This window comes from Theropithecus gelada, chromosome 9 (genome assembly GCF_003255815.1).
Source record: "Theropithecus gelada isolate Dixy chromosome 9, Tgel_1.0, whole genome shotgun sequence".
NCBI lineage: Eukaryota > Metazoa > Chordata > Mammalia > Primates > Cercopithecidae > Theropithecus > Theropithecus gelada.
This window is the reverse complement of record NC_037677.1, coordinates 92934890-92961736: the sequence shown is the minus strand read 5'-3', so window position 1 is coordinate 92961736 and position 26847 is coordinate 92934890. Positions and strand designations below refer to the sequence as shown.

Here is a 26847-nt window from a genome sequence, read left to right as displayed (position 1 = left end):
ATTTGGAATTGGACAGTTACAGTATAGTGTGGTAAGTAGTGTGGTGGAGATATGTTCAAGAGGCAGTGGAAGAATGAGAGAAGGACCCACCTCTTCCTGGGAGACTCAGCAAAGGTTTTAAAGGGAGAACATTTGAGCCAATGCTTTCAGGAGAGCAATAGGAGACGAGAGAAGGCATCCAGGTGGGGAATTACCCATTACAGTCAGTAAATGTTTGTTGAATGAATGAATGAATTTCAAATTTTATTTTTTATTTCTTTGGTGCCATTATAAATAAGAACTCATAATACCTTAATTGCATAATTTTTAGGAAAAGGAATTATAGAACCAAGGAGAGAGTGAGCAAAGAGATGACAAGGCCACAATTTGGGAAACATTATTTCAAATGGAGGTCTCTCGACTCTCACTTTCTTTCCCTTTGGCTTTTTGTGAATAAATGCCTATAGGGTTCTAAGAAGTTATGGAAGTCTAGTAGAACCAGAGGGAACACTTAGAGACTTTTGCAAGTTTTGCCAGTGTCAGTAATTTTTGTTCTCCATATACTTGTCTCAGCCTTTAATGCAGAAAGAATATTGATTATAACCTGTGGCTAAATTGAAGTCCCACCTATATATTGTGCCTCTTTTGGTTTTGGCTTTTCATTTTACTGGTTTGTTTCTATCCTTCAGAGATGATTTTAAGTGTCAAGTACCTGCTTTCTGTTATCAGTGTTTATGTAATATGGAAATCATACTAGAAGTTTACTATTAATTTTAATATTTTCCAGGTTCATGGAGCCTGCAGTTATTGTTTGCCTGGGTGGAATTTTACCTTTTGGTTCAATCTTTATTGAAATGTAAGTTTTGATAATGTATTTATGTTTTGAGGGATTTGATTATAGTAAGACAATTTAGGAGTTAGGGAACATGTAAAGTCATCAGTTGGGAGAACATCTAATAGTCTGTTAATTCCATGATTCCAGAAAGGGGTCTAATAGGCTATATAAAGGTAGCTGTTGACTGTGTTCTTAAATATTCAGGTCATGTTTATACCTTTTTGTATTGTATTCTAGACCTCCCTCACCTAAGAGGAAATCTTAGAAATCAAAGCTATGTGCTGCCGGGCGCAGTGGCTCACACCTGTAATCCCAGCACTTTGGGAGGCGGAGGTGGGCAGATCACGAGGTCAGGAGATCGAGACCATCTTGGCTAACACAGTGAAACCCCGTCTCTACTAAAAAAAAAAAATGCAAACAAAATTAGCCGGGTGTGGTGGCGGGTGCCTGTAGTCCCAGCTACTCGGGAGGCTGAGGCAGGAGAATGGCGTGAACCCAGGAGGCGGAGCTTGCAGTGAGCCGAGATCGAGCCACTGCCTCCAGCCTGGGTGACAGAGCGAGACTCCGTCTCAAAAAAGAAAAAAGAAATCAAAGCTATGTGTTAAAGAATGGTAGACCAGCCTTCGATCATAGGCATGATTTAAGGAATTCCTGGTTTTTATTGTATTTTTAAAATATTTCTGAGGATCTAGGGAACTAGGTAAACCATTACCTACTAGTCCGTCTAGGTCCTGACATCTTTTGATGCATAGTCATTTCCTAGGTTCCTTCCATAGAGGCCTGCAGGAGTGCTAGGAAGTGTGTATGTATTTGGAGGTGAGAGGTATGCCACCTTATGCCACTTACTGTGCTTTATGTCTGCATCCTTTGTCATCATTGCAAAATAAAAAAGCCTTTCTGTTCTTAGTCTGTGTCCCAGTGCCCCCTGATGGGAATGCTCTGGTTATTTTAGGCAAGACAGTTCACCATATGGGGCTTTCTCAGGTATTGCAGCTATACACCCTTGGCTCCTGTCCACTAAATACCAGTCATTGTGACAACTTAAAATAGCCTTACATGTTTCCAGACACCCCACTGCGGATCGTCTCCTGTATGGTAGGAGTTTTCTTAACAGACGTAATTGGATTTGGTAGTTGGTTAATTGAAAACGATGACTCATGTAAAGAATTATTTAAAAAGATACATACATAATATTTTAAGACAAGTAAATGTACATCCTTCACTGATTTTTTTTTTTTTTAAATATAGAGTCACGGTCTTTTTCTTCATTGGAATTTTTTCATTTTTTTTTCTTTGACATTCGTAATACAGATTCTGTGTTTTCCATCCTTTTTAAAGTGAAGCAAGAACATAAGGTCCTATCTGAAGCATTCTAAGTGCAGAATCCTTCTAGATTTGTACATTTGTCCCCCAGTCTATAGCCATCTCAATCACATCGAATTTTATAACTTTTTTAAAGGGACTCACCTTATCAAATCTTTCCAAAGCATTCAACATAATTTTTATAGTAACCACGCATCCTTTTTACTCTGATGTTTATTGGTTTATGTAACATTTAATTTATTCAGTTTAGTCTAATTGTACTAACAGGTACAACTGACATAAGTAGATATGGAACAACTCTTCGTTGTCACTTACGAGTTCTGCATATGCTGTGGGCATTAGTACCTTAGGAGTTGGAGTGTGTGTCTCTGTAACTCGTGGTTTATTATAGTCGGTTCAGGAACTTCTTCTTTAGTTCCAGTCTGACAATGCTTTGTGCCTTCACTCATACTTGACCTGTGACTACTTTTTCCTTTCTACCCCTGTCCCCAGTATTTCTGAACCACATGTCTTTGTGTTTCTCCGGGCACTGTGTTCCACTAGATAGTTTCTCTGCTGTTTCTTCAACTTCTATTTTGTCCACCCTCAAACCTATTCTCCTCCTGGAGAATGGTCTTTTTAAGGTGTCATGTCATTTCGTTACTTAACACTTCTTATTTTAATTGAGGTGAGGTCCCAACTCCATAACATGGCTATTAAGGGTCTTAATAACCTAAGAACTGGTCCTGTTCACTTCTCCAACCTCATTTCTTAGTTCTTTCCCCTTCATTTAAAGTTTTAGCCATACTGAATTACTTTTAGTTTTTCAAAATGCAGTGGATCCCCTTTATTTACTCACTTTTGCTTTTGCTGCTCCTGTGCCTGGAACATTCTTTTTTTTTTTTTTTTTTTTTTGAAACAGTTTCGTTTGTTGCCCAGGCTGGAGTGCAGTGGCACTATCTCGGCTCACTGCAACCTCCACCTCCCGGGTTCAAGCGATTACATTGCCTTAGCCTCCCGAGTAGTTGGGGAGGCGTGTGCCACCATGCCCAGCTAATTTTGTATTTTTAGTAGAGACAGGATTTTACCATGTTGATCAAGCTGGTCTCAAACTCCCGACCTCAGGTGATCCATCTGCCTCAGCCTCCCAAAGTGCTAGGATTATAGGTGTGAGTCACCATGCCTGGCATACGTGGAACATTCTTCTAGCTCCCCTTACCCTCCGCATTCCTTATCTGATTCTTTTCCCTCTATAAAGCCCCATTCAGCCACAATGGGAAGATAACCCCTTATGTGCATTCATGTAGCACATATCACAGTGTATCATAGTCTTTACTGGTGTTTCCCAACGAGCTAGTAGTCTTCTTGAAGGTAGAGAGACTTTGTTGTCTACTGCTTTTCTCACTGCTTTCGTGATACATGGTAGGGGCTCTGTAAATATCTGTTGAAAGAATGAATGATGGGGAGGCTGAGGCGGATGGATCACCTGAGGTCAGGAGTTCGAGACCAGCCCGGCCAACATGATGAAACACCGTCTCTACTAAAAATACAAAAAATTAGCTGGGCGTATTGGTGTGCGCCTGTAATCCCAGCTACTCAGGAGGCTGAGGCAGGAGAATCGCTTGAACGTGGGAGGTGGAGGTTGCAGTGAGCTGAGATTGCACCACTGCACTTCAGCCTGGGCAACAAGAAAAAGAAAAGAGGCTGAAAGGCTCTGTTTTAATTTAATGATGACTTGGTAATGGATTAGAGTTAAAGATCTTTTTCTTAATTAAAAATCTTAAAGCCCTTTCACTTGCTGTCCTCTGAAGACAGTGTGAATCTTCTTTAGGCTTGCTTTTCCTAATTTTACACATTATTGCTCTAACTTATTTTTCTATTTAATAGAGTATTATATTTTCTATTTGATAAAATACAAACTACATTGCTTGAATTGTGTTGTATCTACAAAACAATATGGATACAAATACGGATTTTTTAGCTATTTTCATTTGTTCTTTTCTACATTATACTTCTCTAAGCTTCTGTTTTATTCAGTTTGTGTAGAGGTGAATGCCCTACTGAATAATCTGTTTTTCAAAGATTATCCAAGAAATTTTTTGAGAGAATTCTAGTGGGTTTAATTGATGAAGACATGGTAAAAGAAACTGTTGGAAGATACTTGAAAGAAAATCATTAAGTGAGAAAAAAATGAGAACTGAAATGTGAGACTTCTAGAAAGAGCAGAGTGAGCTTTAAGAATAAAGACTGGAAACCTGTGTCTTTATTGCATTACTTAGGTATTTCATCTTCACATCTTTCTGGGCATATAAGATCTATTATGTCTATGGCTTCATGATGCTGGTGCTGGTTATCCTGTGCATTGTGACTGTCTGTGTGACTATTGTGTGCACATATTTTCTACTAAATGCAGAAGATTACAGGTGGTAAGTACCTATTTGTGGAAAGAAATTTGGGGAACCATAATATTTTAAAATAAGATTTCCTTTGAAGTCTATCAAGTGGAGTAAGAGCTGTATAGAAATTTTGTTACTTAAAATAACATAGGAATTTTTTTTCCAGTTATAAAAATGATACATATTTTAGAGAAAAAATAATATCAAATTTTTAATGTATTAATGGAGTTCTATGTTAGACATGTGTTTTACAAAGTGTTTGATATGAAAAGAGTTTTATGAGAAGCATTGCTCCATTCTAAACACAAGGAGACTTAGATCTGGAAAAGGATATGGTGTATTTATGGTCACTGGTAATAGGGAATCTGACAAAATTCAAGATTGAACTTTCTAATTCTTAGATGTTCTCCTTGTTAATAAATTTAAATACCATGTCTATGCATTTGTTTTTTAAATACGTTTTAAAGGACTTTAAAGGATGTTTTATTAAATTATTTGCTTTAAAATCTTTGTTTTAGTGCCATTGATTCAAAAGAGTTATCTTCTCTCCCCCTCCCCACACCAGGCAATGGACAAGTTTTCTCTCTGCTGCATCAACTGCAATCTATGTTTACATGTATTCCTTTTACTACTATTTTTTCAAAACAAAGTAAGTGGAGACATTTTTTCACTTTTTACTTAGGAAACTAAATTTGTCCTTTAAATACTAATATTTAAGGCCTTTTGTTAAAAGTAAAAATGGATATCCTATATATATTTTGTTTTATTTCAGGATGTATGGCTTATTTCAGACATCATTTTACTTTGGATATATGGCGGTATTTAGCACAGCCTTGGGGATAATGTGTGGTAAGTTCTGAAATTCTTTGAACATCATGAGTAAATCTGAGTTTCTCTGAATCAGAAAAATACAGTAAATGGAAATTAAGAAATTCTATCTGTTGTTTGATCAGAAACACCAAAATAAACCTGAGTCTGATTTCAGTTCTTTTGACTCTTCCCCACAACATAATTTATTACCTTATTAATTTCTATTTTTATAGAAATTCTAGTAATTCTATATAGCTCAGAATTTCATACCACAGTTAGTTTTTCATTCATTTTGAGAATTGGCTTTTTCATTTTATTTATTTTTTTTAGAGACTCAGCTTCTGAACTAGCTGGGACTACAGGCACCTGCCACTGTGCCTGGTTTGAGAATTGGCATTTTTTAAAGCCTAAGTTCAATGGAAGATCATGATGTAGGCATGTTAAGGTGTTGCCTGAATGATTCCTGTTTGGAAACTTCTCAGACTATTCTTGGAGAAACCAGGAGATACCTATGAGACAGCACAGTTTACTTGTTATGATTGCATACTTGGGTATCTACAGACTGGACTTAAGTTCTGGCTGTACCATATGTATGCTTTCCACCTTGATCTAGTTCCCAAAGCTCTCTAAGTTTTTGTAAAGTGGGAATAAAACCACTATTTATGGATCTATCATAATCATCTATTAAAAGGAAGAGGTAATAGTTTTCACCATATGATAGAGTCTCTGGAATGTGTGAAATAGCAAGAAAATAAAGAACTTTTGGAAACAGTATGATAAATGGGAAAGGCGTAAGTATGAGAGCCTGAAAACACTGAAATAAATGTCCATGCTGTTGCCCAGCTTTTTTTGTGGCCATGGAGGTCACGTTAACCTTTCTAGGTCTCATTTTTATCTGTAAAATGGGCATATCTTTCAGAGTAGTTGTGAGGAATAGTGTCATGTGTGTAAAGCACCAAGTGTAGTGCTGGGACTGTTATTAGGTAGTAAGAATAGCCATTTACATGGTGAGGTATGGAAAGATCTGGCCTTTTGGGGTCAGTCTGTTCTGGGTGTGAATTCCCCACTTAATAGCCCTGTTACTCTGGCCAAATTATTTAACCTTTCTTCCTCAACTTTACTCATTTGTAAAATAGAAATAATACTTACCTCATAGGGCTGTAAAGAGAATTCAGTGATTAAATGTGGATAAACATCAGGTGACTGGTAGATGCTCAGTGAGGGGTACCTGCTGCTGAACAACTTTATGACACCAAGTCCAGGCAGAGGTACCTTAACAGAAACTCATACAAGTAACTCACTTTTTTTCGGGTTCAGTGTTACTTGATAAATGAGACTGGTCCCTTAATTACTTCGTAGAAATGATGTGTTTTACTTGATAAATGAGACTGGTCTCTTAGTTACTTTGTAGGAATGATGTAAGTCTGAGGGACTTATCACGGTGGAAACATTTCCAGAGAGTGGATACTTTTCCTCCTTTTTCTGTTATTTGCCATTGGCTGTTTATGTATATATGTGTGTATTTGATAATTCCATCTTTGGCTATATAAGATATATATATATAAGATATGATAATCTTATTAAAAGCTAGGTCTTGGTGTGACATTTATGGACACATTTGGGGTACCAAGATTGCTTTGTTTCTCCATCAAAAGAACCTGTTCAATTCATATACACTATGTATGTGATCACGTGTGTGCGCACACACAAATGAGATTGTCTGTAAAGTAGTGAAACATTCCACAAGGAAAGATCATTCTGTATGTTATAGTCATGTTTTATTTATAGCTACTGTGATAGCCATTCCCTGTGACAATTAGTAACCAACTTTGAGGGAAAGATGAGAGGGACTGAAGGTTAAAACTAGATTGTGTCATGTGGAAACATCCCTATTCTTGGGCAGTCAGAAGGTTTCTATAGTATTATTGGCCATCCTTTCTTCAGAGTATTGTTCACTGGACTCCTCTTTATTTTATCTGATTTTTCCTGATTATCACCAACATTCAGTGAGGTATAGAATCGATTAGGCAGAGAGTTAAAAAAAATTTTCTTGACTTTTTCTATAAGTGATCTTAGGAAGACCCAGAGAGGCAATGTCTTGACATTTACAAAGAAAATGTAGCTAAATTTTTTGAGTGCTTTTCCTGCTGAAATTTCATCTTGCTGCCTGAAAATCTTGGCACATTTACAGTTCCCTGCTGTTCTGGCAATGTCCCAGCATTTATTCTTTAATGGGTTTATATGCTTTCAGTGCTTCAGTTTTCAGGGGCAGGTAGGGAGAAGCTGTTTAGACTGGAAGTGATTAGAATGTCATCATAATACAAAAATTATATCCATCAATTTATGTTGCTAAAATGCTTAAGTCAGTAATTAGAACAAAAATATTTGTTGATTTTTTTAAATGTAGGAAAAAATGACTACGTTAAGGTGGGATATTATGAGCCTAGCATTTTTGTTTTGAGGAATTAAGTTTAATAGTGCACTTCTATTATTCCTAAAATATTTACTTTTCTAGATTGCATATTCAGTATTCTCTTTTTATGAAGTCATGCCCTTGTAAGTTTATTCTTGAGGTACTCATAAGATTAGGAAAAATGCGGCTGGGCACAGTGACTCACGCCTGTAATCCCAGCACTTTGAGGAGGCCGAGGCAGGAAGATCATGAGGGCAGGAGATGAAGACCATCGTGGCTAACACGGTGAAACCCCATCTCTACTAAAAAATATAAAAGATTAGCTAGGTGTGGTTGTGGGTGCCTGTAGTCCCAGCTACTTGGGAGCCTGAGGCAGGAGAATGGTGTGAACATGGGAGGTGGAGCTTGCATTGAGCCGAGATCGTGCCACTGCACTTCAGCCTGGGCAACAGAACGAGACTATGTCTCAAAAAAAAAAAAAAAAGATTAGGAAAAATGATTCTCTAGGTTGGTAGTGTTTTGATTTTAAGCATATTTCTGCTCAAAGGGAACAATGTTTTGTACATCTGGAAAATTGGATTTGGTTTGGCTCTAGTATTATACCATTAAAATTTTCAATGCTAATTAAAATTTTTTACATCTTTTCATGCCGTAAGGATTCAGGTATATTTTCACAAAATTGAGTGATTTTTCTCTTACCCTGTAGAGAATTGTATTGTAACTATTTTAAAATGCATTATCAATATTTTAAAATGTAATATCGTTATTTCCTATTATAAAAGAAATGACTAGTCATTGCAAAAATAAATGCAAATAGTGTTGCTTTGTCATTTTGTGTTTTTTTTGTATTTTAATATTTAATAAAGGGAAACTTTCAAATATATACAAAAATAGGGACAATACTATATATAGTGAGTCCCCATGTCAGTGTCAGTAATTATCAACTCATGGCCTATCTTGTTTTATTTATATCCCCACTTTGTATCCCCCCTTTTATTCTGACATGAATCTTAGACCTTATGTCATTTCAACTGTAAATATTTCAGTATATGTCCCTCCCTGAAAGATAAATATAATTTCTTGATATGATGGAATAATTCAGTTAGTGTTCAAATTTACCACACTTGTAATGACTTCTTTTTAAATATAGTTTATTTACATTGAGATCAATTAAGGTTCATGAATTGCTTGGCTAAAATGTCTCTTAAGGCTCTTTTAATCTATAGATGTTCTCTCTCTCACTTGCGATTTATTTTTAAAACTTAAAAAATTTCTGTGGAGTTTTCCACACGATTTTGCTGATTATTTTGTTGAAGTGTCATTTAAAGTTTCTCCAAGTGGTAGTTAGATCTGTAGGCTTGATCATACTCAAGAATACTTGTCCAAGAATGTTTAACAGGTGGTTTGTAAGCTTTTATCAGGGGAGCACATAATTTCTGGTTCTATTTCTATGTGAAGTTAGCAGCCATTGATAGTTATTGCCTAGCTCAAATAATTCATTAGTGGTTACACTAGTCTAATTCTATTGTTTCTTTTATATTTCTTAGCTGGAATACTTACATAAGGATAACCTTCCTTTCATCAACCAGTTGGTAGCCTTGGGGTATAGTTCATATATAGGAGAAACAGGAAAGATGCTTGTTTCTTGCCTTTCATTCACCAGTTTGGTGAATAAAAGTTAGTTCAAGGGTGACTAATTAGGCATTTGTTGTGCACTTGCGATTGTTAATTAATGGAAGGTTTTCTTTTAAGCTTTCAATAATATTGGGCTACCTCATATATTCCTAAGACCAATGTAGATTTTTTCTCTGACAGTTCAATAACCAAATGCATTGTTCTAAAGAGCCGTTAGTAGGTTGCTGCAAAAGTAATTGTAAAGCTGCAAATACTTGTGCACCAACCTATATTTGCAATAAAGAACCATCCAGTTCATTCATTCATTCATTCAACAAATATTTACCAAGTATCTTATATGCCAGGCATTATTTTAGACACAGGAGGTAAATATTTAACAAAACAAACAAATATCCCTGATTTCTGGTGTTTTAAGCTCTAGTTGAGGCTAATTATTAAAAAACAACATTTCAAAACTTCTGACCCACTTACATCTCTCTCCTGTCAATTCCCGCAAATACATCATCCCTTCTACCAACTACACAGCTGCAACTTAAACATAAAAAAGAAGCTGTCAGAAAATACCTCTTCTCTAGAGCTTCAGCTGCTATTGGGACATGGTTCCCTGTCCTTCCTTAAGAGAATTCCCCGTCCCTTCTTACTTTATCTATTGGATTTTGGGAAGATATATTGATTTTTGCTTTAATGAACTAGAATAATATATCTTCAAATCAAAGAAGGCATGTTTTTTCATTTAACAACCTTTCGCCATTATGAAATTATTCTTGCTTTATAAGGGATGTATTTTAATTCCGTAGTTACTGATTATACAAGAAATAATTGCTGCTTGATTACATGTGGTGTATGATGGTCAGACTCAGTGTATTATGGTATCAGGTGATTTGCAAATCAAATGATACAGTTTTAGTAAGTTCAGAGAGAATACTAAAATAAAGATACTACCTTTAAAAAAGAGTAACTTTCCAGAGCATAGAGTATTTAGTGTTTTTAAATGATGGATACTGCTCTGTATGTATTTGTTTCAAAACATCTTATTTTATCTTTGCAGGAGCGATTGGTTACATGGGAACAAGTGCCTTTGTCCGAAAAATCTATACTAATGTGAAAATTGACTAGAGACCCAAGAAAACCTGGAACTTCAGATCAATTTCTTTTTCATAGGGGTGGAACTCGCACAGCAAAAACAAACGCAAGAAGAGATTTGGGCTTTAACACACCGGGTACTTTGTGGGTCTCTCTTTCGTCGATGGCTTAAAGTAACATCTATTTCCATTGATCCTAGGTTCTTACTGACTGCTTTCTCCAACTGTTCACAGCAAATGCTTGGATTTTACGCAGTAGGCATTACTACAGTACATGGCTAATCTTCCCAAAAACTAGCTCATTAAAGATGAAATAGACCAGCTCTCTTCAGTGAAGAGGACAAATAGTTTATTTAAAGCGTTTGTTCCAATAAAATAAATAGAGGGAAACTTGGATGCTAAAATTACATGAATAGGAATCTTCCTGGCACTTAAGTGTTTCTATGTTACTGAAAAATGATGTTCCAGAAAGATTACTTTTTTCCTCTTATTTTTACTGCCATTGTCGACCTATTGTGGGACATTTTTATATATTGAATCTGGGTTCTTTTTTGACTTTTTTTTTCCCCCCAATCCAACTGCATCCTTTTTTTTTTTTTAAGAGGGAATTAGAAAATATTAAATCCTGCATGTAATATATCTGCTGTCATCTTAGTTGGACCAACTTCCCATTTATTTATCTTAAAACTATACAGTTACATTTTAATTCCATCCAAAGAAGATACAGTTTGAAGATAGAGGTGTACTCTCTACAATGCAATTTACTGTACAGTTAGAAAGCAAAAGTGTTAAATGGAGAAGATACTTGTTTTTATTAAACATTTTGAGATTTAGATAAACTACATTTTAACTGAATGTCTAAAGCGATTATCATTTTTTCCCCCAAGTTAGTCTTACATCTTTTGGGTTTGAATGAAGGTTTTACATAAGAAATTGTTAAAAACAAGGGGGGTGGGTAATAAATGTATATAACATTAAATAATGTAACGTAGGTATAGATTCCCAAATGCATTTGGATGTACAAATCGACTACAGAGTACTTTTTTCTTATGATGATTGGTGTAGAAATGTGTGGTTTGGGTGGCCTTTTACATCTTGCCTACCATTGCATGAAACATTGGGGTTTCCTCAAAATGTGTGTGTCATACTTCTTTTGGGAGGGGGGTTGTTTTCTTTGGTTTATTTTCTGAGACTCCTACAGGAGCCAAATTTGTAATTTAGAGACATTTAATTTTGTTAATCCTGTCTGGGACACTTAAGTAACATCTAAAGCATTATTGCTTTAGAATGTTCAAATAAAATTTCCTGACCAAATTGTTTTGTGGAAATAGATGTGTTTGCAATTTGAAGATAACTTTCTGTTCAAAAGGCAAAATTAATGCCATTTAAAAAAATATAAACTATGCTACTCTCATACAGGGGACCCATACTTTAAAATCTCCAGACTTGCTTATATCTAGATTATCCAGCACAATCATAAAGAGAATGACAAACCCTTTGAATGAAATTGTGGCACAAAATCTGTTCAGGTTGGTGTACTGTGTAAAGTGGAGATGGGGTAAAAGTGGTTAACATACTATTGGATCAGCAAATAAAAGTTACAGTTTTGTAAGAGAAGTGATTTGAATACATTTTTCTGGAACTATTCATAATATGAAGTTTTCCTAGAACCACTGAGTTTCTAGTTTAATAGTTTGCTATGCAAATGACCACCTAAAACAATACTGTATATTGGTATTTTTAGAAAGACTCAAAACACCTCTGTATTTAAACCTTAATATGAAAATCATGTGATTAATAGTTACACAAGATGTTTTCATTTCAAAATATGTATCTATATATTGATGGACTCCACATCCTATATTGTGACATGTAAGTCCTTTAAAAGGTGAAAAGTACGATTTCTTACCTCTTAAGTATGATTGATATGATCCAACATATTTGATTAGAAGCTGTAGGTATATCTACTCTTCTTAGGCCAAAATGATATATTAAATGTAATTTATTGGTACTTCCATTTTCTCTTCCTTCTTACTTGCCTTTAAGATCTTCTGAGTTGATGGGTGCAGCAGACCAACATGGCACAAGTATACATATGTAACAAACCTGCACGTTATGCACATGTACCCTACAACTTAAAGTATAATAATAATAAATAAATAAATAAATAAATAGATCTTCTAAAAAAGAAACTAAAAGTTAATATTTAGTTGTTTATATTATGTAACCTTTTAACTATATATAAAATACTTTTTTAGTTTCTTTCTCACCACTTTTATTCAAAAGTACTTTTAACATACCAGTATGTAGTCTGTCTGATGGGAGTATAAATTGGACAGTAAGCTTTTGTCTTAATAAAATGAAATTTGTTTCTCATGATATGAATCTTACAGGTAAGATGTAGGGTTTATTGAAAATGTGTGGGTTAAATACTTTCAGGTACACCAATTCTTTCTACTAAATTTAGCTTTATTTGAAGTTCTTTGGAATCTGTGGTGAAAAATAATTTTCTAATTTCCAAATACATTAAGAGCATTACAATGAATATTAATCACCTTTAAAGTCTTTTAGAAAAGGGCTTGTATTGGTTTTTGGCTGCATAGAGGGGCTGAATAAGTGTGTGTGTGTGTGTGTGTGTGTGTGTATGTCTTGTTCTTACAGAAGATGTAATTCACAAATAGTTTAGCTCCCTAGCGCTAAGTTGTAGAATAGAAAATAGAACATTATTTAAGTTAATTGAAGGGTGAGATTTTCATACCCCCACTAATGCTGTGTATCTGTCTTTCGTTTGTTAACATTATTTGCTTAATTTCTTTCAACTGACACTTTGAATAATACTATCAAAAACTAAGGCTAGACATTCCCCGTGTATCTTTAAGCATGCTTCTCCTGAAATTTAACTACATTAGTAGTTGACATTTGTATACATATATCCTAATACAAGAGTAGGATAAGGTGGAAATGTACTGGCCTGAGGGATGGTGAAGCATTCTTTTAGTATTTTTTATCCTGTTGGGCTCCTAGATTGTACTGGGGTTGCCCATAAATCAAACCCCATACTCTCAGAATTCATTATATTGTGGTAATATCCGAACCTAGTGAATGGTACGCTTGGGTGTTTTCCATTGAGAGTGGATGGACCTCTTTATAAAGTTGGTTGCTGCAAAATCCATTTCTTCCAAAAGCCACTTTATTTAGGGTTTATTCACAAATCTTAACCATTTTGATATAGTGTTTGTTTTCTAATGTTTATTAACCACCTTATACCAAATGTCTTGCAAAGAAATGTTATTAAAACCTTGAATTTTTACAAATGTGAAAAACAAGTGTATTAATGTATTTGTTCAGGAAAAGCTACATACCGAAGGGCTTTTGTATATGAATTCTGTGGTAGGGAGACCCATTTGTAATCTATATGGCAGTTCCATCTAGGTTTTAAGTTTAGATTTCACCGTGTCTTAGTGCTTCATTCTATTGGTTTACTGGAACATGTAATAAATAGGAGTAGTGATGTATTAAAACACAAGTATTCATTAATGTTTTATATCTTCACTAAAATTCTATAATTATGAAACTGTATTTCATCAATCAAGGTGTTATATTTCAATCAGATAAGTGAACATTTATGAAGATTATTTGGAAGTGTGTACAGAAATAAACTAGACTTACAAGTAGGCCAGATCAGAAAGTTAACATATGAACCTGCAGAGATCTTGTAAGACTTAAATTCAGTGTGAGGAACAACTCTGGTTCTCTCCTATGAGGATTTCCTAAAAGCCATCTGATTTGGCATTCTTACTGGAGCTGTAGACAGAAATCTACAAAGACAAAAGTGAACAAAATTAAGTTATTATTCCACTGTTAGGAATGGAAATAAACTTGTGAAGTCTGTTTATTTTGAAGTATTGGTGAACTAGGCGCTTGCTAATTGATAACTGCAGCATAGTTTGTGTTTACTCCAGTTCATCAACTTGGGTCATTTGAAAGATATAAGAGCTTAAGGCAAGGAAGAAATAACATGGAATTCTATTTCAAGGACAACAGAACATTCTTGGAAAAGCAGCTCCAGTTGGCTTTTCAACTGTGTCAAACTTGAATTTGTAAGTCCCCACAGAGCATGGACAGTCGGTGCAGAGTTCCAAGGAAACAATTATTGCCAATGATCACTTCCATTTTGTATACACTCTTTGGTTCATATAGGCCATATTCCAACTGGCTTTTCAGTAGTAGAAGTCCAGTATATAATGTATCAAATACAATTGAGGTTCTAACCTAGTGTGTTAATTTATCTGAATTTGGATTTTTTAAAAGTAATAAAAGGTTAAATGTACTTCCCTTGGATTCCTTATTTCTTTCCTTTTTGAAACATGAACGAAGCATAAGGGATAACCCATTATTGACAGGCAAATGAAGAACTTAATTATAGTTGTCCACAATTAAATAAAGCAGGGGTCTGCAGACTTTCTGTGAAGGTCTAGATAGTAAATACTTCAGACTTTGAGGGCCATCCAGTCTCTGTTGAAACTATCATTGTAGCACCAAAGCAGCCATGGTAGGCTATATAAACTAATGAGCATGGCTGTGTTCCAGTATAACTTCACAAAAACAGCCCGCAGGCCATAGTCCGCTAACCCCTAGAATGATGTATTTAAAAAGGTTTAAATTTATATTTTGAAAAAGGACTTTAATGTACCGTAAAGTTGAGAGAATGGTCCAATGAGTAAGATTGTCTTTCTTAGGAATGATTTTTCTTTTATTGCCATTCTTTTGACTTTTTTGGATACCTATTTTGTATACTCAGACTTTACCATCTATTTGCCTGCCATCCTCTGATTGATGATACTTTGCATTTGTTTAGCATTTACTACTTTTTCAAAGCAGTTTCACATGTTCCCTCACAACCATCCTGTGAAGCTGGTAGAGTAAATAGCCGTGTTTTGTGGATAAACCAGAGCAGCTAAAGGTGCTCCTGTGTTTAGCCCAGAAGTAATCAAGATTCAGGGCCCTGTTGTCTTGACTACTGTAACTGTAAAATGGGAGTGTCACCCTCTGTAGCCTGGGAGGCAGATAATATATGCAGAAGTTGCGTTGAAAATTAGTGTTCTATACAAATGGAAGAGATTATTTTTATTGTGCCACATTGAAATCAGTGGTTAATTTCTCCATGTGTATTTGTACGTTTTGTTTTTCTGTTTCTGACTAGTTTTTTAAAATCCTGACCAACCTCCTTGGTTCTTCTAGTTTTATTAGCTGCCTCGGTCAACACCTGTACTTGGCAATTCCCATTAGCCAAATGGTACAAATTTGGATTACTTTTGATTTCTTTAATGAACACTTTTTGTCTGGTTGGAAAACTAAGGACAGAAGGGACTCTTATGCAACCAGCTTCTTGATTTCAAGTGAACTATTTTTGTGAAACTGTTACTGTGCAATGTAACAGAAAGGGGGGGGGAATAAGCCTAATTGGGACATGTGGAATCAGTGTAGTTTACAAATGTATTTTAAATTACTTGATTATTTAAAATGATTTTCAAAGTTTGCATGATTACTTTCACAGCCATTTCAAAGGGAAAAAATGCAGGAGATGGTTGCAGGGGGAAATTGATATAAGTGGGGCTGGCCAATGTTATGGTTATTCTTACTGTCTCAGTCTAAGCCACTAGGATTACAGGACTTCATCTTGAAGGTCAGTGAAGAAAAGGGAGAGTCTAGAGAGTGAGACGTGGAAGGTGATTCTAAGCTGGAGTTGGTCAGAGAGGTCTGCTGCAATTATAGACCAGAAAGGTAGGGCAGTCCTGGGTAGGTAAGTGTCACAGATAGGGTAGCTGCGATGCTGGCATGAGGATGTGGGATATGTGGTTATCAAGGTGTCCCAGGCAGACATGGAGGGTGTGAAGCATTGAGGCCATGTTAGGATGACTGCAGGGTGTTTAATGCCAGAAAACTGGAATGTGGGAGTTGTAAGGAGCCAAGACTGGAAAGGTAAAAGGAAGGCTTGGTGGTGGATGGAGGACCTCGTATGCCACCCTGAGGAGCTTGGATAAAGGTTTTGCAGAGCCAGGAAGGGTTTTAAGCAGCTGCTAAATTACATTCTCCAAAAAACTCAGTATCTTCTCAGTGGTCAGCAATGTAAATGAAGGAATGAGCTGGCATGATGAGACTGCCCTCTATTTTGGAGGTTCTGCTGCCTGCACTGGAACAAATTATCATGTATAGTGGCCTGGAAAGGCAAAATGAGAAAGTGGCCCAGGTGGATAAAACTCAGTAGATTTGAAGGGGCAAGGAACCCAGTTACTTTGGGCATAGGGGTATAGATGGAATGAGTTGGGTGGGAGATGGACATCTGAGAGGAGAAAAACACTTGTTCAGGTTCACAGAGGACCCAAAGATACGGCAGAGGAAACCCTGAAGTAATTATGAACGTAATAATGGAGCTAAGTTGAGCAGTTTTATGGCATAAAGCCTGTTATTCTAAATCTACCTCCAGTTTTTTCTTGGTTTTATCATCTAACCCAGATTACAGTTTAGCTTTTATAGTTCTATCTTATGGTGTCCCTTTTCAATCATTCCTTTCTAATCTTTCTAGTGAACCAAATATTTTGTTGCCATTTATTGGTTGATAGCCAAAGTAGCAACTAAACTGGCCTTCTACTTTAATAACATAAAACTGCAGCTTGCTCATTCTTCGACACCACTTTCTTCAAAATATTTGGACAAAGGGTGTTGGTGAGAAGACCTGGCCACTACTCACCAGGTGGGAATTGGAGGTCATAAAAGCTCACAACCTCATTGCTTGCACAAGAGGCGGCCTCTCATGTCTATTTTCCAGAGGAATTCCCTTCTAATGAGGAAGCCAGTTGGTGGTTTGCCTAGTGCCATCTGGAGACCTGGAAGTGTCACAGAAGTTTGTTAGGCCTTTTAGATGTTGACTCTTTGGACTTGTCTACCCAAAGGTGGTGACCTTCATAGGGGTGAATGCAGAGAGCTATGGCGTTGGGTTTGACTCCTGGTATTCAGGCAGAAATGCATGCCATTCGACCCCCTCCCACTCCTTTGCCTATGCAGTGGCCACTTGGCCTTCTCTGCCATTTGGTGGCAGTTATCCCCTTCAAATTCCTTCCTCCCACCTGCCAGTTTCTAACCAGATCTTGCCCTGTCTGGCTCCATTCTGTATTTTATGTGCCCATTTGATGAAAACAGCATGAGGCAGGGTCAACATTGCATTTCTAAGAACGAGGACAAAATATGAGTAGCATCCTTCCAGTAGTTAACTTTTAACCCTTTACTTGTGTGAAGGACTTGTTATCCTAGTTGATAGATGAGAAGACAGATGACCATAAGTGCAAGAAATTCAGAGTTTGATGTGAAGCCCAGCTCTGGGCTCCCTGTTGACTATTTTGTCATTGATGTATGTGAAACCATGTGGAAATCCAAAAGGAAAGTTGTCCATTTTTCTGCTTGCAGTTTAAATTGGAAAAAGATTCTACTGGGCATGATGCAAAACATGTCTACACATACACATTTGTGTGTTATACTTGACAAGGCCATTTTACTTGTGTAAAAAGATCTTTGAAAAGCCTCACAGTAAAACTTTTTATATCTCTAAATCAAAATGGCTCAGTTCTGACAATTTTTACATTTAAGGTACAAAATAGAAGTGGGTTTCAAATATCTCTTGATTAGTCTCCTAAATTATTTGGGCATATGTTTTTAATTGGCAAAAAAAAAAAAAAAGACTTCAGAAATTGGTCATTTTTATTCCATCAAGTGAACAGTGAGTGGTTAATTTAATAACATGTCTGTAATTTAACACAAATAGCACATACAGCTGTTCATTTGTGTCTTTTTGACTGTATGAAGCATCTTAGACTGTTTTACTGAAAGATAGGATCACCGAGAGGGGAAATCTGTGGACTTAAATCTTTCTTCCTATCTATCGCCAGTCTCTACGTTAGGTTAGGTGGGTGCCGCCAGCAAGCGCCCTTCATGGCTGGACTGGGGGATATGGAGAGAGCTGAGAGAATCGAAATCCTCGATTTTTTTTTCTTTGCCGAAAGGGACCTCAGAGACATTCACTCATCCCTGCAGAGAAGCAGCTGCCCGAATGCACATAGCCCGTTGGTAGTGACATGAATCGTGTACACAAGGCTCCTGGTCCAGCGCTCGGAGTTCTAACCACTGTTGCTGCCTCTGGCCACTTGTGCATCGGGGAGTTGTAAAGTGAGTTATGGAAATAAAACAAGGCGGGAAGCCCAGCTTCGATCTTCAGAAACAGCATTTTTGGGAGCCAGAGGCCGAGGTGGCGCCCTGGGCAGGCGCCTTCGGCTGGGTGGGCGCGGAGCTGGCCCCCGGCCCTTGGCTTCAGCATCTTCACCTCGCTCGCCTTCCTCCGAAGTTGCGGAGGTGCCGGGAAGAGGAGGGGCCTCGCCTCGGGCGCCCGAGTGATTGGCTGCCCAGGGCCCCTGGCGAAGGCTGTGTCGTCCAGCCCTGGTGGAGAGGGGCGGAGCGGCCACTGCTCCAACCACCGCCGCCACTGCCACAGTCGCAACCGCCGCAGCCTCGGCCGCCGGGCAAGTAGCTCCGAGCGGCTGCTTCCCGGTTGCCTCGACGAAGACAGGGGCGCCGCGCTCCACTTGCTCCGCGCCCAAGCCATGCCCGGCAGCCCTGTGTAACCACCGAGTCCCGGCCGCAGCCGACCGACCTAGTGCGCACCGTCTTTCGGCCGAGCTGAGCTTTCGTGCACGCAACTCCCTCTGCCCCCGCCGGCCCCGCGCCACCATGCCCCGGGCAACTGCACTTGGGGCCCTAGTGTCACTGCTGCTGCTGCTGCCGCTGCCTCGCGGCGACGGGGGACTCGGGGAGCGCCCGGACGGCACCGCAGACTACTCGGCGCTGGACGGCGAGGAGGGCACGGAGCAGCAGCTGGAGCATTACCACGACCCTTGCAAAGCCGGTAGGTGCCGCCGCCGCCGCCGGGGAAGTCCCGCAGAAGTTTGCCTTTGAAATGCAAATGAGGTGGTGGGCAAGCCTGCGCTACCGTGTGTGGGGCGGGTCTCCTCTCCCCTCCCCTGAGATCCCTGGCTCCCCGGGAAGACAATGCCTGCGAGGAATTGCTTAAAAACCACTCCAAGGCTGGGACGTCCCGGCCCCAGGTTTGCGGTGCGCACCGGGCGGTCGGCAGCCGGCGCGTTCCCAAAGCTAATCAGGGCGGGTGCCCGAGGCCGAGAGGGCGCTCAGGGGCCAGGGCGGGTGCCAGGGCCGCCTGGCAGCGAGTGGGCAGCACTGGCCACCGCCGGACACTCCGGGCCGTAGCAGAAGAGCCGGGCTGGGCGCGGCGCTCCCAGGCTCAGATGGAGTTCCTGGCTCCGATTTCACAGCATTTGTAAGTTTCGCACAAAGTTTCCTAAGATCAGTGGTTACTCTTGTGAAGAGATTTTAAAAAGAAAAGCGTCACAGCGGGCAAAAGGAAAGGGGTCGCCGAGGAAGTATGAGCAAAACTTCCCTGTAGCGGTCCCGGCCTGAGGGTCGCCCTGGGCGGGTGGAGATGGAAGCCGGCAGGTGCTCTAATCCCGCCAGGAAGCGGCGCCCGGGACGTACGGGCCTTTCGGGCGCAGTCGCCGCCCGGGTGCTGCAGCTCCCGCTTCCCCGGGGCCACCGACTGGCTCGTGAGTCCCGAGGGGAGCGGCTTCCGAGCTGGAGTCGTTGAAGCCTTAGCCTCCGAAGGACCCCGAGCGCATGTTCCAGCAAGCTGATGAGTGTGGGGCAGTTGCAGCACTGACAGAGGGGTGCTCACGCTCCCAGGGAGAGGCTGGGCTCAGAGGCTCGCACAGACGCTCCTGGCCCATGGCCAGTGGCCCGCGGGTAGTGGTGTTTATCTTTGGCTTTGTGCGGCCCCGTTTCCCTTGGCGGTCGGCAGAGAAGAATGGGGAGGGAAGAGTGCGACCTCCACCCTCGGAGGGGCAGGTGCTCCTTCCCGGGGCTGTGGCTGGCCAGGTCTATGTGGGGCCTGTGGGACGGTGATCGCCCCTTCAAGCCCTGGAAACCTCTATCAGTTCCAGGTTCCTCATCTCTAAACTGGTGGCAGTAATTATAGGAGGACTCAGGTGATTTATGGGAAAATTCTCTGCAAGTGAAATGATGGCATTGTCGTTATTTTTTATTGTTACTATCTCTGCAGTGGCTCGGGTCTAGGCTGGGGGTTGGGAGAGTCAGGACTGGGTAAAGTCTGGGGAAGACCAGGTTACTAGAAGGCAGGAGGAGTTTGTGAGACTTGAAAATCTTGTGAAGGTTTAAGATCAAACTAGTCTTGAGGGGCCTTATCTTAGTAAGGGAAGTTTCCTGCAGAATATCCACCTACTGCTGTACCTCATGGGGCTTCTGAGTTAGGAAGGTGGGCAGAGGAGTTGGTTCCTGGACAACTGGAGAAAACCTCAGCAGGTAGCATGCCTGGCCCAGGTACCATGAGTTCCTCATGGGACCTAATTCAAGGCCAGGGAGAAGAGGCTCCAGAGCACTGTTGGAATGGCAGCCTGGCCTGAAAAGAGGGCCACTGAAGCTGGGAAAATAGATGCAGGATAAAGGGAGTGGCTGGACCACGGCCCACACTTGTCAGACCCTAGACCCTGCTGGGTGTGAGCTGGGGCCTCTGGGAAGCAGTGTGGGCAGCTGGAGTGGGGAAGTGATTGATTTGCTCAGGCATGTATTGTGCATCTCCAGTATGCTGGGTGCTGGTCTGGGCACTGTGAATCCAGATGTGAAAGAGACATCCCAGCTCCTGGTCTCAGCCTTGGAGGATAACCCTGAGGCAGGCTTGCCTGTTACAGCCTCATTTTGCCCAGTAATTTTAGAGAAAATACAAGATAACCAGGGGCATGCATATTCTGTGATTCTTCACAGACAGGGTGGGATGTGCAGGTAGGGCTGGAAGGCAGAGAATCTAGCCAGTGTAGCTTCAGCCAACTTCAGGCACCCTCCTCAGACTCCTTGAAATCTCCCAACCCATTGGCCTCTCCCTGGGCTACATTGATGCTAAGAGTGGCCAGAAGAGGGCGATAATAAGGACAATCTGGGGGAAAAGGTAACATGTCAGTCAGCCCATCCTCTCCGAAGTTGCCTGACCTGGAGAACAGCTAGGTCTGGAAGGCCAGCAAGCAGTTCATCAGTGTACTGAAGTTTCAGAGAAAGGACTTGCCTCTTGGCTAGGGGGACACTGCACTTCTTGGTTGCATATTTAACGCAAACCTTTAGGGGCAGCCTCCCATTCTATCTCAGTGAAATCCTAACTCCCTGACTCTTCTGGCCAGAAGCTCTCCTTTTAGGACCTGCCTCAGGGCTGCAAAACTAAAACACCTCCCACTCTCCCTTCTTGGTGTGGGTCTCCATCCTACTGTGGACTCCGAATGCAGAGGGGAGGATCTTGAATCTATTCCTGACTTCTCAGGAGCTGTGTTCCTCAGGAGCTGGACGATTCCCCTCCTCTCTGGGCCCCAGTTCCTTACCTGCAGAATGAAAATGTCTGCCTTGTTAGAATTGCAAAGTGACATGTCCAGAGAGCTTGTGCTCTTGGTCCACATCAACCATCTTGCTGTGGGCCTACTTCATACCTTGCAGGCACTTCAGTGTGAGCCCGCTGGCTGCTTCCTATCCAGTGTTCTATGAGTCTATGATCTTTGGTTCTAGCCCAACCTCTCAGAAGCTGAACAAACTGGTAATTTTGCCATTTCTAATTTTATCATTTCACTACTTTTGCAATTTTTTAATACCATTTTTACCATTTACTCTGCCACTTACAAGCTATGTATCCGTGGGTAAATCACTTCATTTCTCTGGGCATTAGCTTCCTCATTTGTAAATGGGGATGATTCCTGATAAAGTACTTAGAACAGTGGTGAAATACAGTTAGATACTTTTTATAAACAGATTTTCTAGAAACTGATGGAAACAATATATTCATGCTGACCTTAAGGCAGGTTTTAAGCTGGAAAATTTAAATTTACTAATAGACAATCTATTTGATGCTGTAAAAGGGATGACTTTTAAATCACATGACTGGGGAGTGGGAGTTAGTCTATGAAGCCCTGCTGGCCTGGGGCTGGTGAGGGGCCTGGGGCTTCGGGAGGATATTCTCTGTCTGGTCATCCATAGCTCTGCCAATTGTTTTTCTTCTGATACTGTTAATAGAGCTAAGGGTTCAACTGGCAGTAAATCACAAGGCATTCTTCCAACCACCATGCCTCTGAGAGCAAAGCTTGGGAGGACTGTTCCTGCCTGCCTGCCCTCACCCACAAGTTTTAAGCTGATTTCAAGTCAGAAGGCCTAGGTTCTTATCTTGACCCTGCCTCCCTTACTCACTGTGTGGCCTTGAGCAAGTCATTTTTACCTTTCCATGTCTCAGTCTCCTCATCTACAAAATGGGAGTGGGAGCAAAAATGCTTGCTTTGCAGCGTAGACAAAAGGCCAGTTTTAGTTGGATTCTTCAGAAAGAAGAGCCTTAGACAAGGACTTTGGTGTAGATAGTTCGTGTGGAAGGTGATCCCAGGAAGCAGGGTTGAGGGAGCAGGAATGAGACAGGGAGGAAGGAAATCCAATGAAGAGAGTGGAATCAAGGGAGCTGCTTTAGGCAATGGGCCCCTGACCCCACTAGGAGCTCCTTTGAGGAGCTTACAGAATGCCTCCCAAATCATCTGCCCAGAGAATAGGAGGCTGCAGCATTTATCCAAAGGCTGCTGCCCTTCACTGTCCGCTCCTTGCTGTAGTTTCTACTCCCGTGTAAGAAAGCATTCCAGACCAGTGGGGTAGAACCACCTCTGTTTTATTATGTTCATGATTCTGTTGATTAGGAATTTAAAAAAGACACAGCAGGGGAGGCTTGTCTTTGTTCCATGATGGCTGAGCCTCAGCTAGGAAGACTTACACGCTGGGGTGACTCAACAAGTGGGTTCTGAAGTTATCTGAAGGCTCATTCACTCACATGTCTGGCTGTTGAGGCCGTCTGTTGCCTGGGACCAGTTGGCCAGAACTCTTACAGATGGCTTCTCCATGTGGTCTATGTGGGCTTCCTCGAAGCATGGCAGCTGGATTCTAAGTGCAAGCATCCCAAGAGAACCAAATGGAAGCTGTGTTACCTTTGATGGCTTTGCCTCAGAATCACACATTGTCATTTCCACCCTGGCCACAGGCCCTCCCAGGTTCAAGGTGGGAGAGCATAGACCCACCTCTCCCGTAGGAGGCATGTCAATATCACATTGTTAAAAGCGCACATGAAATGAGAGATGTGGTTGCAGCCAGTTTTGGAAAAGATGACTTGCCACATTCCCTGAGGCATTGACTTCCCCGAATATCCAGGAATAGAGGGCTCTACAGATTTAGAAAAAGTTCTAGAGCAGAAAGGTGGGGAGACATGCGGCAGAAGTATGGAACTGCCCAGAGGTGAGCTGAGGGTATGTGACTCAAAAACTGTCTACATGAGGCTCAAATGATACGAAAATGCTGCACAGCTTTTTGGGTTTATTAAATCTAAGGGAACTGCCTGATAGCCAGCTTCACTTTTCAGTAGATGGCTTGGTAAATACCAGGGCCTTATTCACCGCTCTGGGTCCCATGTTAGGATAGGATAAATATAGCTGGTGGTCCCTCGTGTCTTATGGCTCAGGAACCGGTAGCCCACACTTTCAGACTTCTGCCTGGAATATGGTGTTTCACCTCACTCTGCCATTCTTTCCAAGACATCTTACCAATCAAGTTTCATTTGGGAGCTCACCAAGAGCCCTCTCTGGGGCAGCTATTGCCAGCAGCCCTCATGTTACTGTCTGCCTAGAAACTGAAGCAGCCCTGGGCCAGTGTGCTGGGGACTCCTAAAAGTGCCCAGAGTGGCAATGGGAAGATTGTAGAGTCATGGGCAGTGCTCCTCTGGAGTTGCCAACCTTCATGGCAGGGCGGGCATCCTGGTTTTTAAGCAGAGATGAGGCTCACATGGTGCCTCCTGGAAGCTTGTCTCCCTGGCATGACCCATCTCCAGAATGTGAGCTGCCATCTCTCTGGTACTCCACCTGCCCTCCATCAGACTCCCACACCATGGACCACACCTAGGTAAGGGTGGCTGATATTTTTACATCTTTATTTTCATTCTAACTTGTTATGATGTCATTGCTGATGGGCAGGTGCTGATTTGATGGAATTAAAATATTTCAGGGCCATATTGGAGTTAAATGTTTGTCTTTTCTGTTTCTCCAGATGATACAGGAGCAGAATCTAGTCCACTTTCTCTCCACAATTTCACACTCCGTGCAATGGGGCAGGGTGTGAGCCAGTTAAGAACACGGGCTCTGATGCCTGACAGACCTAGATTCCAAATCTGCCACCTAGGCAAGGCTGTGTGACCTTGAGTATGTTACTCAACTTCCCTGAGCCTCAGGGAAAAAAAGAACTAGTAATATCCACTTTTCAGGATTGCTATAAGGATTAAATAATACAATGTTTGTCAAGTGCTGAGCACAGTGTCTGGCACAAGGCAAGTATATAATGATATTTACATTATCAGAGTACAGAGCAGGTGCTCACAGCACTTCTTGAACTCTTGTTGAAATGCTGTAGAGGAAATGGAATTTTTGCAATAAACGAATAATTTATTTCATCTAGTGTAGTTAGGGTTAGAGATTCTTAATTTCAGACCTGATCATTGTGGTTAAACAGTCTCAAAAGTAAGTGAAGGGTGAATTTTATGGCATATGAGTTATATCTCAATAAAGATTTTAAGGAAGTGCAGATGAGGACAGGGCCAGGGGCAGAGCTGGGGGAGGAAGCTCATGGCCTTAGCCCCTGAAGAACAGTTGGCTGGCTGGCACAGCTGCTCCAGCTGAGAATTCAGCTCAGCCAACCACGTGTGGAGTGTGTGACCATCCAATGCCAAGCAGAACCTAGAGTTCTCAACAGTGGCCAGGTCTCACACTGGGGTGCCAGACACTGGGAAAGGGGGGACCAGGAAGGTCTCTCTTGGAGGTGGCTGCTCTGGGAGCTGAATGACAGCAAGAACACCACCCACTGACCCTCAGCACAGCCCCCAGAGCAGACAAGCTGCTGTGATGGCTGCCATTTGTATATGAGGAAACTGAGCTTCAGGCCTAGACTTTCTGCCTGACCTTGCTGGTCCTTCGATGCCTCTGTGGACAGAGCCCATATTTGGTAGATAGAAAAGTCCACAACAACATAATCAAAGGTAGGTCTCCAAGTCACATCATGGAACCCATTTTTTCCTTTTCTCTCCCACCCAGTAGTGCAGTGATCAGTGCGGCACACCCTTCCCTCGGAGGGTATGTGTGTTTGGAGAGCGTCTTTTCCTCTGCTGTCCTGCACAGTGAGAGGAGAGGAGTGGGGACAGGCATGATGCCACTGAGCCATCCACATAGCCCCAGATATGCAATGCACCAGGCATGCGGGCCTGACATGAGTGCTGAGGGTCTAAGTGCTGATTAGACTCAACCCTGTCCTTGGGGAGCCTCCTACCCAAGCAGGGCTGGACTTAGCCTGCTCAGCAGAATAGGCTCCCAGATGGAAGCTGATTGTAGACAGGTCAGCAGGGCATCTCAGCTCTGGCCATCCAACTGACCACTGCTTCTCCGGTCATTCTCAGGGCACTCCCCAGCCTGGACTATGGTTGTTTGAACACCTGGCCCCTCCCCAGACTGTGGAGAACAAAGACCTTGCTGACATGTTGTGGTTCTGTACCCATGCTTTGGAACTGGGCTGACTTAAATTTTTCTTCTCAGCTTTGTCACTTTCCTTTTTCTTCTTTTTTTTTTTGAGACGGGGTCACGTTCTGTCATCTAGGCCTGAGTGCAGTGGCACGATCTCAGGTCACTACAACCTCCGCTTCCCCCGTTCAATTGATTGTCCTGCCTCAGCCTCCCTAGTAGCTGGGATTACAGATGCCCGCCACCATGCCCGGCTAATTTTTATATTTTTAGTAGAGACAGGATTTTGCCAGGTTGGCTAAGCTGGTCTCAAACTCCTGACCTCGTGATCCACCTGCCTCAGCCTCCCAAAGTGTTAGGATTACAGGCAGGAGCCACCACGCCCAGCCTCAGCTCTATCACTTTCTAGTGGTGAGACCTGGAGCAAGTCCCTCAGCCTTCAAAGCCTCAGTGTCCGTGTGTATATCATGCTGTTAACAGAAACTCTGATTAACAGGCACTTGGTACCTGATATGAAGGCACTTGGTACCGTGCTTAGAAAACAGAAGCACTCTATAAATATGGAATACACAGTGCTAGAGTTATGTCGCCCTTGAAGAACCTGTTATGCCCCAGCAAGTGTGTGGAGTGAACTGAATTGTATGAACAGCACTGCTTTCCGTACTTCTGAGACAGACTTGGGGCAAAGCAGCAGGTGCTAGAAGCA

At 41.3% G+C, this 26847-nt stretch overlaps 2 protein-coding genes across 3 annotated transcripts in view; both read left to right on the top strand.

Moving 5' to 3' along the window:
- The window catches only part of TM9SF3 (transmembrane 9 superfamily member 3), a 68676-nt gene extending 56607 nt beyond the window's left edge, over window positions 1-12069 (top strand). The window contains exons 11-15 of one of the 2 annotated variants that reach the window (XM_025396032.1): window positions 767-835; window positions 4396-4542; window positions 5078-5161; window positions 5285-5361; window positions 10419-12069. In XM_025396032.1, the coding sequence (XP_025251817.1) occupies window positions 767-835; window positions 4396-4542; window positions 5078-5161; window positions 5285-5361; window positions 10419-10486 (445 nt within the window). In that variant the 3' untranslated portion in view covers window positions 10487-12069. The remainder of the gene's footprint in view (window positions 1-766; window positions 836-4395; window positions 4543-5077; window positions 5162-5284; window positions 5362-10418) is intronic. The other variant, XM_025396033.1, reaches the window with a different exon arrangement.
- A 6925-nt stretch (window positions 12070-18994) lies between these two features.
- The window catches only part of TLL2 (tolloid like 2), a 148716-nt gene continuing 140863 nt past the window's right edge, over window positions 18995-26847 (top strand). The window contains exon 1 of the mRNA XM_025396938.1: window positions 18995-19405. Coding sequence (XP_025252723.1) covers window positions 19231-19405 — 175 coding nt within the window. The 5' untranslated portion in view covers window positions 18995-19230. The remainder of the gene's footprint in view (window positions 19406-26847) is intronic.